Here is a 14,961-nt window from a genome sequence, read left to right as displayed (position 1 = left end):
CAGTGTAATTACACTACGATTGTACTGTAATTACATCTATCAAATTTTTGGAGAAAAATTTGTCGACAAATATATAGCAAAATCGTTGCTGATTATATTGGCGAGTGGCTCGAGGCAGACAGCGCGAGCGACGAAATTCGACGCACCGCCTCGGCAAACTGTGTTAAACACCTTTTTTTACATTTATCTAAATGATTATGAAATATTTTTTAAACAATATTGCCATGATATGTTAATATGTAATATATCATCTCACAAACATATAAGTTCAAATTCGACTTCTACAAGTTGTAAAAAATAACAAATTCAACTGTGAATACGTATACTAGTTAGAGTTTAATTTGTTATTTTTGTTACAACTTGTAGAAAGTCGAATTTGAACTTATATGTTTGTGAGATAATATATTACATATTAACCGATCTTACAAATATTTTTGAAAACTTTTCTTAATTATTTAGGTGACATGCAGAAATGGGTGCACCGCCTCCTCTTGTCCGTTGTCCTCGGAACCGGCTCCTCCTCCCATCCTTGCTTCTTTGGCCAATGCCTCCTCCGGGCCCCATCGTTTGGCTTTTCTTTTAATAAGCCAAAACGGCTTATTAGAGAATAAAAATAAATTTGCATGTAAAATTTTTATATATGTGTTCTCGGTGACTTAAAAGCCAATGCTGAAAAAAAACTACGTTGAAATTATCTCAAAATTAATGTTAAAATTAAGATTGAAAATTCAAAATTTGGTTTTTTCTTTAGCTGAATAGGCCATCCGATGGGAGCCTCCAGTGCGGCGGAGCTTCTCCCTGTCCTCCGCGACGGAGCTCGATCGACGTGCTGAGGACTTCGATGGCTGCCCCCACCGACTCCGGCGGACAAGCCAAGGTGGGCGGTGGAAGGAGTGAGGAGGAGGATGACAGGTGGTCCGGCTACTGCCGGAGCTTGTCGCTGAGGTGGTGCGAGTATGACTGACGGCATCTGAGGAAGAGCCTGATGGCCGATGGGAAATATTTAGGTCCCTGTGTAAGGCAGAATAGTTGGGTCTAGGACTAATTCAATCATTTGGTATTTGATCTGGAGCATCAAGGTTTTGGTGTTCTGATGTTGACCCTCATCTACCTTTCAGGCATGCGCTCATCATGAATCATGATCCGTGCTGATGTCATATTGTTACTAATGCATTTCTTGTCAACATATTTTCAACTTAGAAGCCTTTTTGTAACGAGTACTGTCATATATATCCTGCAGGTCTTCATTTTTGCAAGTTCAAATGCAGGCAAGCCACCTTAAAGCCTTTCTTCCTTGGATTCGGATCCTCTGCCTTCGAGGGGTGAAGGCACGGTGGTGCAGTCGAGCCATCATCACCGTCCAGCAAAAATCAATGGCTCATATTCATGCGTGTATACACTGAGCGAACAGAAGAAGGCCTGGCCCAGGAAATATCAGCTTATGTATATTCAACTGATTAGCGCTAAACTGCTAGTTTACCTAAAAGCCTCTAATCATGTCAACAAAAAAGCCTCTAACTGATTAGTGTTAAACTGCTAGTTCACCTGAAAAAAAAAACGTAGAATCGCACCAAATTAAAATAAAATGCAAGGCAACTCATGAGTTTTAATAACATGTTTCATTACACAGTAGAGTGCCAAATCACATCACAAAGCAAAAGAACTAGAGCATATGATTAACAATAACAAAAGCATTGCTATAGCTAGCTAGAACATGTGTTCGGTGCCAAGCTCATTGGCATTTGACCCCTGTAAAGTTGAACCAGAGTAAAAAAAAAAAAATCTCAGGGGGTGTTTAGATCCAGGGATGATATATGATGCCGTATAGAGTTTTTGCTTGTCACATTAGGTAATATATATGATGCCGTATAGAGTTTCAGGCACTAATAAAAATCTGATTATAGAATCCGTCAGTAAACCACGAGACGAATTTATTAAGCCTAATTAATCCGTCATTAGCAAATATTTACTGTAGCACAGCATTGTCAAATCACAGAGCAATTATGCTTAAAAGATTTGTCTCGCAAATTAGTCGCAATCTGTACAATTAGTTATTTTTTAGCCTATATTTAATACTTAATACAGGTGTTAAATGTTTGATGTGACAAGATGAAAAATTTTGGGTTGGGATTTGAACAGGGCATTAGTAACATTGTAGTCACTAAATTTATGCGTTTAGCTAAATATTTTGATTACCATCAACCGTTGGGTGAAACATGCAGCTTTTGGTTCAACTTTATGCTTTTAGCTTATTATTTATGCCAAGCTCATGTGCTCGGATGGACTGGCCCACTACTCTGTGTGCACACGCACGAATGTGAGCCACTGATTTTTGTTGGACGGTGACGATGGCTTGACTGCACCACCGTGCCTTCACCCCTCGAAGGCTCTTCTTCCTGGACAGCCATGTACGGAAAGCAACACAAGAAGGTATTGTGTTAGGATTTAGGCGGGCAGTTTGTTACTTTTAATGTCTATATGCTCACTAACAGGATGAGCTTTCCTTTTCACTGGTTTTTACTTAAATTTGCTGGTCTGAGCTGAGATGAACTTGCTTAAACTTTGTAAAGTTGAATGGTGTTTCAAATGTTAACAGTTCCTTCGACCATTAAACGTTTGTTGCATCTCAAGGAGTGTGATTTTTTACTGTTCAAACATCATTGTGATTTCTTCAAATAAGCGCATTGCCTTTGTTTGCATGCACATATAAAGATTGTACAATACCGGTAGTCTTATCCCCAATTTATTTTATATGTGCAGTTAGTCATGTTGTGTATGGCATCCAATTATATTAATTGTCATGTTTACATATTTTCCCCATTTTCTGTATTCAGGATATCTATGCTAAAGATATCAAAAAGAGGCACCACACTACCAAGCCATACTCAAGGTAAACCGCCGTTCTTCACTGAAAGTCATCCAAAAGAAGAGAGCTGAAAGGCCTAAAGTCCGTGTGATGATGCTAGAGAAGCAGCTCCTCAGTATGCTTTTCCCTTTTATAAAATTGTTGTTATATGCACTGTCATGCTCAAAATTAAGATACAACATTTTGAATTTTTGATACTAATATGTTAGCTTTAAGGTTAACTTTTCAAATTGACTAAAAATACGAATTATTGTAAACTTATGCTTATGTTCTTACGTGTACTTGAATTTCGAAAGGCAGCTGTAGAGCATTTCTTTTGGGCTAGTTCCATATGTTCTCTGTTCTGACTGTTTATGTCCTCTGCAAATAGAGCAACTTTTTTTTTCTTAATCCTGCTTTTGACAATGATAGAGCTTACAAATTCTATTTGAGTTTGCTGTGTATTCAATCTTCGGAAAATATGTGGTAGGAAGTTCTGCATTACAAATTTGGACTTTTTTAAACATGCTTTAGGGTACACACTTGTCTGCTTAGCTCACATTCAATTGACAAAATATGGATGCAGGTCATGTGTATGAGACAATCAATGCTCTTCCTGTAATTACCCATCCAATGACAGTTTACCACAGGATTGATGGAACTTCAGGTAAACCGTTATTCTTTTCTTGTTTCTTAATTTGTAGCATATCACTCATCTGAAATAAAAAGCATGTTCTGTTGCCACTTATTTGAAGGTGTATTTATTTTAGAGATGGTGTATGCCAACAGGAATTAACACTATTTTTTAAAAAAAAATACATTAACAAAGCCTCTTTCTCTATTGTTTGTAATTCTTTATAGGCTCTCCACAATTAATTTATTTAGCTTTTCTATTTTAACCCTTGTTTTCAGGTTGAGAGTTTAAAAAGGCTTACGACAAAGGAATGCCAAATCGAAGTATGCATGGGTATTATGCTGCCTCCAGAATTGCATTAATTGTGCAATAGATTTTTCAATGTCATTTACTGTTCTATTGCTATTTTAATAGGTTTTGGGAGCCAGTCAATGAAGATTGCTTAAATTTTATAGCTCACCTTATACCAGTGGCTTCATATGTTTAACGGAGGTTCTTACCAATACATTACCATCTTTAATAACCATGCAATCTGTAAAGTTTTTAACTGCAATAGCAATAATCCTATTATGTTGCTCTCTAAAGAATCTTCCAGGATGAGAAAACTATAGCAGTTGATAATGCACTGGACTATGCAGCGATTTTTTCACACCTCAATGCATTTGATGATACCAAAATGCGACTATATGTGACAATCCACATGTAATTTATCTCATCCTTATTTTAATCTCTACATTTGTTTCTAAAGCACTTGGTTTGATTTTACCCCCACCTGGTTTGTTCCTGTGATCATGAATGCGGAAATGTCAGTGCTCATAGTGCATCTCGTATTTATTATTTCTTTGGTTTCAGTTTTGATTTTCTTGTTAGTGTTACTGCAGTTGATCTAAACCTGCAAACGATCACTGCTGGCTGTTGCATCATCCTTGTGCCTTTTCATATGCTACAGTTTTGGCATGCACTATTGCACTTGATGCCATTTCAAGCCTTTGATTTTCTTCATTGTGGTTACTGTGTATCAGAGATATATTAGTATGCATGGATAAACCAATTAGTTCAACTAGGATTATGAACTTGGACCATAACTAAGCGGAATAGTTTTAGGTGAGCTCTTATTTAGTTCAACCGTTGTCGACCTGTTGTGAAGGATTTGCTGACTACTCATGGAGTTGTTAGCCTTCCGAAATTCATAGTAGTGACTAAATTTTATCTAATAGCATCAAAGCTACGATATTGAGACTATCTATCTATTGTATGTCGTGTGTATTAGTGTGGCCTTGTGGTAAAGCATTGGAAAAAGTTAATGTAATTTGGTTGTATGGTGATCCTGAGAGTTGAATCTCTATGTTCGAGGTAGAAGTGGTTGTGGTGATAGTATAAGGTAGCCTCATAATCTACCATGGAAAACCTTGCAGCAATCCATTAGCTTCAGGATTTTTGCACTATCGTACAAGGTTGTTTCAAGCCCTTGTGTTGTCACTTATGATCTTTTATTTTTCTTTTGTTGGCCATTGCATCTCTCATGACTCATTTTTGGGCACTGGCCTCTTCAATATGCACTGATGATATTAATTAATTACAGGTTGGAAGTGCTCTGGGAGGTCCTTATCTTTCTTTGGTAGCTGCGCTCAACGGTTTCGCCGGACCATTGCATGGCATGTCTAATCAGGTATGCATTCACATCCTGGTAAACAAGGACTCACTGTGCTATTGACTCGAACATATGCTGCAGATCTTCTTTTAAAGGAGCGTATGTATTTCTTGTTTTTAAATCGATATTTGTGTGAACTATGAAGTATGAACTGACCATAGTCAACATGCAATGCAGGAAGTGCTGTTGTGGATCAAACCTATAACTGGTCAGATTGGTAGTGACATTAGAACTGATCTGCTCAAAGAGTGTGTGGAAAACACTAAACAGTGGAAAGGTATCTCAGTATATCTATTTGAAGAGGAGGTGCAAATGATTGTGTTTTAACTGAAAACACCAACTTTCTGAAAGTTCATTGCTAAGCAGTGAACTCAAGTTGATTGTGCATTTGTGCTATGCTGGATTTGTTCTCTTCAGCTCATTATACATACGCACGCTCTCTCTCTCTCATGATCTTCAACACAGACTTTTTGTTTGAATCTTGAATTAAAATTCAAATATAGTATCACTTTTACTTTTTTTTTGTTGAACTCGAATTAAAATTCAAATATACTAATATCAGGACGGATTTATTTGTAGATTGTTCCTGGCTTTGGTCATGGAGTTATGTGTAAGATTGTTCCACGATATACTTGTCAGAGGGAGTTTACACTGAATTACTTGCCTGAGGATCCACTTTTCCAACTGGTTAGTCTAAAATGTCCATCCAATTGCATGACTTCAGTCCAACTCTCCTTGTGATTTATACCAACCTATCCTCTTTCAGATCTTCAAGTTGTATGAAGTTGTGCCTCCGATGTCGCTGAGCCTAGCAAGGTATAATACTACTTCAATTCATCTTCGCTGTAATTTTACTGCCATCTTGTTGATTAAGATATAAGATTATAAGAACATATCGTCGGTATTTGCATGTCCAAAGATCGTGTCGTAATGTTGATGCTCACAGTGGAGTCCTGCTGAACTTTTCGAGTTATCTGAAGATCTCAGTTGTTTATCTGTTTTGGTTATATAATGTAGTAATTAATTTAATCTTGAACTTATAGTCGAATAGAAAATCTATTTCAGAACGAGTACTTAAGTAAAGCCTGTCTACCTCTATTTGTATGTATTTCACTATTCTTCGGAGTTTTGAGGACCATTGGAGTAGGATCTCAGGTATATCTCTTCCCTTCCATGCTTTGCCTCTATCTTTGCTTCTTCAACCAACAAGTGCTGACACGTTATTAGTGATACAGCTGATTTGGGAGCGTGCTCTTGGCCTGCCGCTCAAAAGACCAAAGTGTGTCAGCTTCGAGTGGCTGGAAAACTACTCCAAAAGACCTGCGTGAAGTTCTTTTTACACGTTGGTCATTGTTGGTGTTAATAACTGAGCATAAACTCTAAACAATTTGTGAGTTTTGCCTTCGTTTCTTCCATGCCAATAATGAGGAAGATACTAATTGATGTTTTGATATACTTAGGAAGCGCCTCCCTTTAAGGAAGATGTTAATTGATGTTTTGTTATACTTAGGAGGTGAACCCCCTTTGTAAGTTTGGTAGTGAAATTTGCACCACCATATTTAGAGCAGTGTCATGCAAATGTGCTCGTCGATTTTGTGGTCATCTTGCAGGTTGCACAAATGTGCTTGTCGACTTGTGGCCACTCTGCAGGTTGCAACCTGGAGCTTACAATGTATAATTGCAGCATTACATTTTTTTTATCATAAACCAATTTTGCAATTAGATAAGATAGTATTTTGAAGATGGGAGTTCTATAATTTTAATTTATAGCAAGGTTTTTTTTTTATTGCAGATATCTTGCCCACCTTATCAGGTGAAGGATAGGAGAGTGCTTGACAACACCCTCTCGAATATTGTGAAATATGGTGTTCCTGTAGTTTTTATCAATGAAGAGATTTTGAAGGCACGGGTGAATCTTTACTTTATACTAGTTTGCGGAGGGGAGGGGAAAGAAAAATAATTTGTTTCTATCAGTCTTCAGTCGAGATGTAAATGTGCCGCTGGTGCAGCAGCAGCATGATATTTGTGGTGTTTTACATCATATGGCATTCGTCGTTGGCAAATTTAAAAGGAAATGTATTCTATTTTGCATTTGTTGCCATCTCAAGAGTGGACACGCATTGGTTGCCATCAAGCGTGGACGCCGCAACTCCACATCAATACTCATGCAAATTGAAAAATTAGTTATAAATGAAAATTGACATAGACTTAACAAAAATTGAAAATTTAGTTATAAACGAAAATTGGCATAGACTCCACATCAAGTTCTCATGAAAGTTGAAATCCCAGCTGAGAAGTTCCATGACAAAAATGAAAATCTCATGAAAGTTAAAATGAAAATTGAGAGACTTAACAAAGTTCTCATGAAAGTTGGGAAGAGTTCAGCTTTATCTTATTGACCCAGCAAATTACTACTTAAGTTCTTCACTTTCGAAGACACCTTCATGACAGAGAAACTTCTTAAGTGCACTAGGAGTGACAAAAATATTCCCATCGGCCGTGCGAATCATCATCTGAGTCGTTGCAGCACTGGAATTGAGCTTTTGCAAGTTCTTCCGGGAAGAGTTCAACTCTTTTTGATGGGCATTCAACTTTAGTTGCTCAGACAATCGCTTGCACTGATCCGCCATTGAACAATAAATGTTCTTGAGGGCCTCAGTCCACTGATCAATTTGAACACCCTGGTTCATACAAATCTTTGGAATCTCAAACTTAAGTGGCCCTGTATACTGTTACAAAAGACATGCTTTAGTGGGCCTGTAAACAGTTCCATTTATAACAAACAAAAGACTTGTAAACTTACATAACAACATACACAACTAAATTTCTCATTGTTTGTGATAATATAGATTTGGACATCAAAAAATTCAGAACAGAGAATACACTCTCTCATTAAAAAAACTATTTTTTTGTGATGACAGATATAATATAAAAGTTCACTCCAAAGCATATTTGTGAAGGCCTGCACATGAGGAGATTTTGACATATGACCAAGGTTACTAAGGCGGTATGGCGACCCACCACCGCCTTACCGCCATAGCGATAAGGCGTATGGGTGGCGACGCCTTACGTGTAGTGAAAAGATAGAAAAAAAAGAAATATGAGCTGTAAATACACTAATAGAGTACCCTATTCATCACAGCCCAGCCCAATAGTGGCCCATTCAAACACTTACCTACCCTATGCCCACTACTTTCCTCTCTTGACCTAGCAGGCAGCAATTTAATCCTACCCAGCAGCCGCCACTTCACCTCCATCCAGATCTCTCTCCCCCCATCGTGTGCAGCACTGCAACAAGCTCCTCTCATCCACCTTTCTCTCTCTCTCCTCGATGTAGCAAGCAGACCATCCTCCTATCCTCTCTCCCTTCTTGCAGCCAGCAGCCAGCAGCCTCCTCTCCACCTTTTCTCTCTCATATGGCACAACAGCAGCAGTCCTTCTACTCCCCATCGGCACAAGGGGAGAGGATGCAGCCAGGGAGGACCAGCAGCAAGACAGTGTACTTTTCCCCTCTCTTCTTACCCTCTCCTTCAGTTCATGCCTGTAATGCGGAGAAGCCTATGGCGGCAGGACGCCCTAGAGGTCGCCGAACGCCATTACTCCTTAGCGACGCCATGGCGACGCTATAGCGACGCCTCAACAACCATGCAAATGACTTTCCTAAACAAAGATATATCAACTCCAGCATGTGCAAGAAAGTAGGTACTCCCTCCGTTTCATATTGTTAGACTTTTTAGCATTGCCCATACACGTATATATGCCTAGATTCATTAACATCGGGCAATGCTAGAAAGTTTGTGAAACGGAGGAAGTAGCTTCTTGTCGGTAATATATCGCAATTACTTGACTAGGAAAAACTCTGTACATTGCTGTTAAAAGCTGCTCAAACTTCGATTAGATAAAACTTTTGAGTGGGAATATTTAGTCATCGCGGATGTGGGTATGGGGCAAGGGGACCCGATGGATATGCACCCGTTGCCATCTCTGTATCTTACCATGCCCAGCTGTCCATTTGAGAAAACTTTTGTATCCTGATTAGCAAAATTCCTGAGTTGAAGGCTACTAGGTAAAATCCTACAAACCGTAGTATAAGAGATATTTAACTATTTGTTACTCTTATAAGTGATAATTAAGGATTTGCAGTGGATCCACGTGTTATAAACATACGCGAGTCCACGTGTCATAGACTATGAGTGACAAATCTTTAATTGTTATATCTTAAAAGTGTAAAAAAGGTTAATTAAATGCCCCGTAGTATACCTATTGTCATTAGCAACAGTAACCTAAGCCCCCAAGAACGACAGAAAAAAAAAAAGGAACACAGCCCCAAATTACACCGTCAATGTGCTGCATAAGTACTTCGTTGGCTGATTGCTCATTACCCTCACTAGAAGGGAACGCGCGTGAACAGTGCGGAGGCAAGATATTTCACTTGGAAGTGTTTAGTTTATTTGGCATTTTCTGTCGTACGAAGTAGAAAGTGGAATTAAACATGACGACTTGTTGTTTATAATACTCCCTTCGTTTTAGTTACGAGGTTATAAGACGTTTTAACTTTAGTCAAATCAAACCGTTTTAAGTTTGACTAAATTTATATATAAATATAGTATTATATAATACTGTACTAAATTAATTTCAACACATCAATTGTTGAATATATTCTCATAATAAATTTGACTTGGTTTAAAAATGTTAATATTTTTTTCTATAAACTTGATCAAACTTAAAACAGTTTGACTTTGGCTAAAGTCAGAACGTCTTGTAACCTGAAACGGAGAGAGTAATTAACAAACTGGCATGGAAAGATAAAGGCTACTCCCATAAATTGAAAGATATCGGTGTTATTAAACAGAACTAAAACTTCTCTGAACCACCGACTGTCCAAGCGAAAACCAGGAAAAATTAAATCGTGTTGATCTCACACATTACCATTTACTAAGAAAAATGTCAGTGCGTTGCAACAGGTAAAATATATTTTAAGTTTATTATTATTATATGGTTTAGTTAATGTGAGAGTTTGATTGGATATATATATTTTTAGAAAATCATGAGCTGCAGTTAGAAGTCCGATCGTTTAAAGTTAGCATGTGAGTTTTTTTTAAACATATTTCTTATATGATTCCTTCTATGTTACCAAAAGTAAAGGATCTTAAAAAGTAAAAACTGACTCAAACACGGATATGTATTTTTAAAAGCAAGCGAACTGAAAAACCGACTCATATACGGATTACGTACCAAAATACCGGCAAAAATATTTTTAATTTTTATAATAGTAGAGAAGAGATACAGATTAAACCAAAACATAAAATTAAAACCGACTCAAACACAGATAACGAATCACGGAAACATCTTCAATTTTTATGACCGACTCAAATACGGATGACAGAGCGCGAAAACATCTTCAATTTTTATAATATATAATATAGTATATAGTAGAGATATATCTGTTTACTGAAAGCTTGAAATTAAATTAGAACATCATGTCTCGAGCAATTATAGCAGTATGGGAAATGTGGAAAACACGAACGGTTTGGGATATAACTCGTCATGACTGCTGGGTGCAACTTTTAGCCCTTTCGCCATGCAACTCAGTACCAATTTCGTACTTTGCACCATCAAGAAATTGAGATGGATGTGTCATGCATGTTGCTCACAACTTCTCAACCTCTGCAAATTAGGCTATGATGTTTCATACAGAGGGACTTGGACAAAACACATGCATGCAACGATATGGAAGTAACCGACCTGATAGTTTGTTGATCCTTCGTCAGATCATTAAATATGGCTCATATATTTCTATTGCCGATCGATTTTAACTTCGTACGTGTCTTCTGTTGAAGTAGCCTGAGCAATCTCTGATGGACTCCTTGTCACTTGTAAAGTTTGGAAATAGGGATGGCACATTCAACTTGAGCTATCATTTTGCCTACTCAGAGAAATGGTAAAATAAAGTACTTTAGGAAAAAAAATTGGTTGTCCTGTAAAATAAAGGAAACAAACAACATTGTTTTAACTATTCCAGTTCCTCCCCTTTGCCTCCGTACTCATGGTCAGGTTCTGTTTTCGGAATGCAGATATGCAAGATGTGGACACATTAAAAAGATAAATTTAATCATATTGTGTAGAACACAAATAAGAACAGAAGTACATAGCTTCATGGTTTCAAACCACAAGGAAAGAAAAGGATTGCCCATTTGTCTATTTTGTTGGTTGGTGATCTCGGCTAACCGAGAATTGCGTAGGAGACCTTCCTAATTAACGACACATTAATTCCCTAAAACCACGCTTTAAGGCTTCATGAAAGCTTATTTTTGATATTTGGACTGACCATTTCTTATTTTCTTTCCACAATATAATGCTCTCAAACATGGAGTACATATCGATGAAGTGCCTAGAGGACTGGAATGCCAAAAGCAAATATTATCTACCCAACGTCTCTTTGCAGAGTTTTTGAACTGAAAAACATGACATGAAATCTTTTTGGATGCTTGAAAATCTTAGCCAATTTGTTTCTCATGCAGAAAAGTACTTTGTAGTTACTACGTACTTTCAGTTAGGTTAAAGTGTCTCATTCCTGTAATTCTATGATTTCAAGGAGTGTGATAATATTCATTGCGTTTATTTAAAAAGACACGTGCAGCTGATGTATATACTACTCCATCCGTCCCAAAATAAGTGTAGTTTTACACTATTCACGTTCAACATTTGACCGTTCATCTTATTTAAAATTTTTTTATGATTAGTATTTTTATTACTATTAGATGATAAAACATGAATAATACTTTATGTGTGACTAAATATTTTCAATTTTTTTATAATTTTTTCAAATAAGACGGACGGTCAAACGTTGGGCACGAATATCCACGGCTGTATTTATTTTGGGACGGAGGTAGTATGTGAGGGAAAATCCATAATCTCCTTTTGACATGGAAATTTGAGGCTGTGTTCTTTTTTTATTTTAGAAATTTGACTGTCATGTTTGATCAATGCACGCGATTTAATTCTCTTGTTTTTTTCCTTGTCATAATGGTTTTAAGTCATATTTATTGATTTGTGCGACATGCATTGCTAGTTTGAATAGGAGTTATTGATATGACAAACAATACTCAAACAATACTCTAAAGAGACATTTATTTGTGAACAAATTTCGAATCCAAAATGACACTTTGTTTTGGAACGGAAGAAGTACTCATCAGTTCATTTTGCTTTCTTGCATTGCTCTCTGCTTCATCATGCATGATACTCCCTCCGTCCCACAAAGACTCCAATTTTTCAATTTTTAGATACAACGTTTGACTCTTTGTTTTATTTAAAATTTTTCAATGATTAATATTTTTATTGTTATTAGATGATAAAACATGAATAGTGCTTTATGCTTGACTAATTTTTTTAATTTTTTTTATAAATTTTTTAAATAAGATGGACGGTCAAACGTTGGATTCAAAAACTAAAAAATGAAATCTAATTATGAGATGGCATGGAGGGAGTAGTTGATTGTTGATATGTTCTACTTTAAACGTTGGTAGTGCTGGTGGAAGTGAATCTACCACCCCACACACCCCAATATAATTTTTGCATATTACCACTTCAACTATTCAGTAGTAAAAATATAGTCGAATGTAAATAGATTGCCACATATAAAATCAAACATGGCGAATGTTCCCTACAAAAGATAAGTAATATATTTCATGATAAATATTTTTATTTGTTTTAGAAAATATTATAATAAATATTTTTAATCCGTGACAAAGCACGGATATTTAGCTAGTTTTCTCAAAAATTTCATTCCAAACTTGATCTCTTAATCCACATATTCCACTGCTCACATGAATTAAATCATATCCATATTACATTAAGAATACTCATAAGGCGTCCGTTGTGACTTGGTCAATCTGAAGATATGCCAGTGCATTTTTTTTAAGATACTTATAGAGATAAGGTGTACGTGCGTGTTTATAGGTGTGAGTGCGCACGCGTTATGAGATTATGTGTTTTGTATCGTATTTCTTAAGGAAAAAAAAAGAATACTCATCTCCGAACAGAACCATAAGTCAAGGGAATAATGGGATTTATACTTTCTATAAAGTTACAACCCACTAAGTATAAAGCTCAACATGCAACCATGTTACATCATCACCCACTAGCAATAATTACATAATTAACCTCATACAAGCATGCAACATCATCTACAATCTATTAGATTCTATAAATCAACATGCAGGCATATCCAATCAACACCTCTCACATCATTTCCCTGGTATTTTTAACAAACCTCTAATATTTAACATATACTTATCAATATATGTGTTTCTCATTAAAGCGCATATATCATTTGTTTGTTTCACGATAAGTACCGATAAACCTTGATGTTTCATTAATTTTTTCTACTAGCTCAATTGTCGATAAAAAAATATATTGAAATTTTTTAGTAATTTTCACAGCAAAGTGCGGGAAATCACCTAGTATACATACTCATATCCCCATATTAAATTAGACGTTTATTACCCTATTCTTTTGAAGGAAATAAAAAAAATAAAATTGATTGGGGGTTGTGTCCAGCAGGGGATCGATTCGATTCCATTCCGGGACGGGTTCTGAGAGGTGAGGCCTTTCAGGCCCGAACACATCCAATCCGGCTCGGACTCCTCCGCTCCCAGCGGCCTGTACAAATAGCCCAAGATGCCTCCCTCTCCTCTCCTATCCTAGGGTTCCAAAAATCCGCACTCGAAAGGAGAGACAAATAAAATCTCCCGGCGAAATCCCTGAAAATTTTGGCGATGGCGACGGCCGATGATGCTAAGGTGACCCGTCGTAAGGTGAGGATGGTCAAGGCCGTAGTGTACGAGGTGGAGGCGGCGGCGACGGCCGGCGAGGGCGACACCCCGGTGGCGGAAGGGAAGGTCCGGCTCTCGCAGGAGAGCGTCGACGCGATCCTCGCCGAGGAGACGAAGCCGTATCCCAACATGGAGTACTTCCGGAGCTTGAAGGACAACCCCGCCGTGCCGCCGGAGCTGTACGAGAAGACGATGCGTGCCGTCCGCTTCGCCGCCAGGTCGCACGACAAGGTTCAGCAAGGCATCCTCCGGCGCCAGGCATGGATCCGCAGCGAGCTTGAGGAGAAGGGCTTTGTTGATGTCGACCAAGACAAGGCTGCGACCTTCACTGCTGTACACTGGAAAGAGGAGCTCATGACGGACGATGAGGAGGATGATGACGACGATGATGAAGACGAGTCCGAAGAGGACGATGAATTCGACGAAAAAGAAGACGATAGTGACAATGAAGACGATGAGGAGAGTTCTGATGATGAGGAGGAGACTTCTGAAGATGATGAGGAGACTTCTGAAGATGAAGGGCATTCTGATGATGATGAGGCTACCGTTTAACTGTATTAACTAGCTATATAATCGATCAACTCAGATGTATCATCTGGTTATATATTAGTCTCTTGATCTATCAAATTATATTCTTCTTCTACAATCTTACTATTAAGTATCTCTTGATCGATCAAATTAAACCACCTGGGGTTGTCTTCTCTGCATCAAGCTCTATCCATGGTGAGATTTTACTATTGCTTCAGGCCTTTCTTTCTTCTCCTGTCCATTAATACTGTTTCAATTAGGATTTAATATGGTTCAACCATCTTCCTGTTCTGTATGCTAATTGCTAAGCATTGTATTAAATGTCTGGCTTAGACAGCAGCATCATATGTCTTTCATTTTTTGAATTTTAACTGAATTTTTTAAATCATGGCTCCAGAAATTCAACTGGAGAGAGTGGACATGATATGTATGTCATCTTTTTTTTTTTTTTCTGAAAATGCTCACCGAG

General features: G+C 37.6%; 1 protein-coding gene and 1 pseudogene across 1 annotated transcript; both read left to right on the top strand.

The window, feature by feature from the left end:
* Window positions 1-841: 841 nt before the first annotated feature.
* On the top strand, window positions 842-6,808 carry LOC107277405 (citrate synthase, mitochondrial-like; annotated as a pseudogene).
* Window positions 6,809-13,832: 7,024 nt separating this feature from the next.
* On the top strand, window positions 13,833-14,692 carry LOC107276846 (probable nucleolar complex protein 14). The gene has a single exon (XM_015761262.3). The coding sequence runs from the start codon at window positions 13,908-13,910 to the stop codon at window positions 14,514-14,516; it is 609 nt and encodes a 202-aa protein (XP_015616748.1). The 5' UTR covers window positions 13,833-13,907; the 3' UTR covers window positions 14,517-14,692.
* Window positions 14,693-14,961: the final 269 nt, after the last annotated feature.

The sequence above is a fragment of the Oryza sativa genome, chromosome 11, assembly GCF_034140825.1.
Source record: "Oryza sativa Japonica Group chromosome 11, ASM3414082v1".
Taxonomy (NCBI): Eukaryota; Viridiplantae; Streptophyta; class Magnoliopsida; order Poales; family Poaceae; genus Oryza; species Oryza sativa.
This window is presented reverse-complemented; position numbering and strand designations above follow the sequence as displayed.

Excerpts from the sequence above, each read along its gene's own strand:
- LOC107276846 (XM_015761262.3), top strand. The coding sequence starts at position 13,908 with ATGGCGACGGCCGATGATGCTAAGGTGACCCGTCGTAAGGTGAGGATG.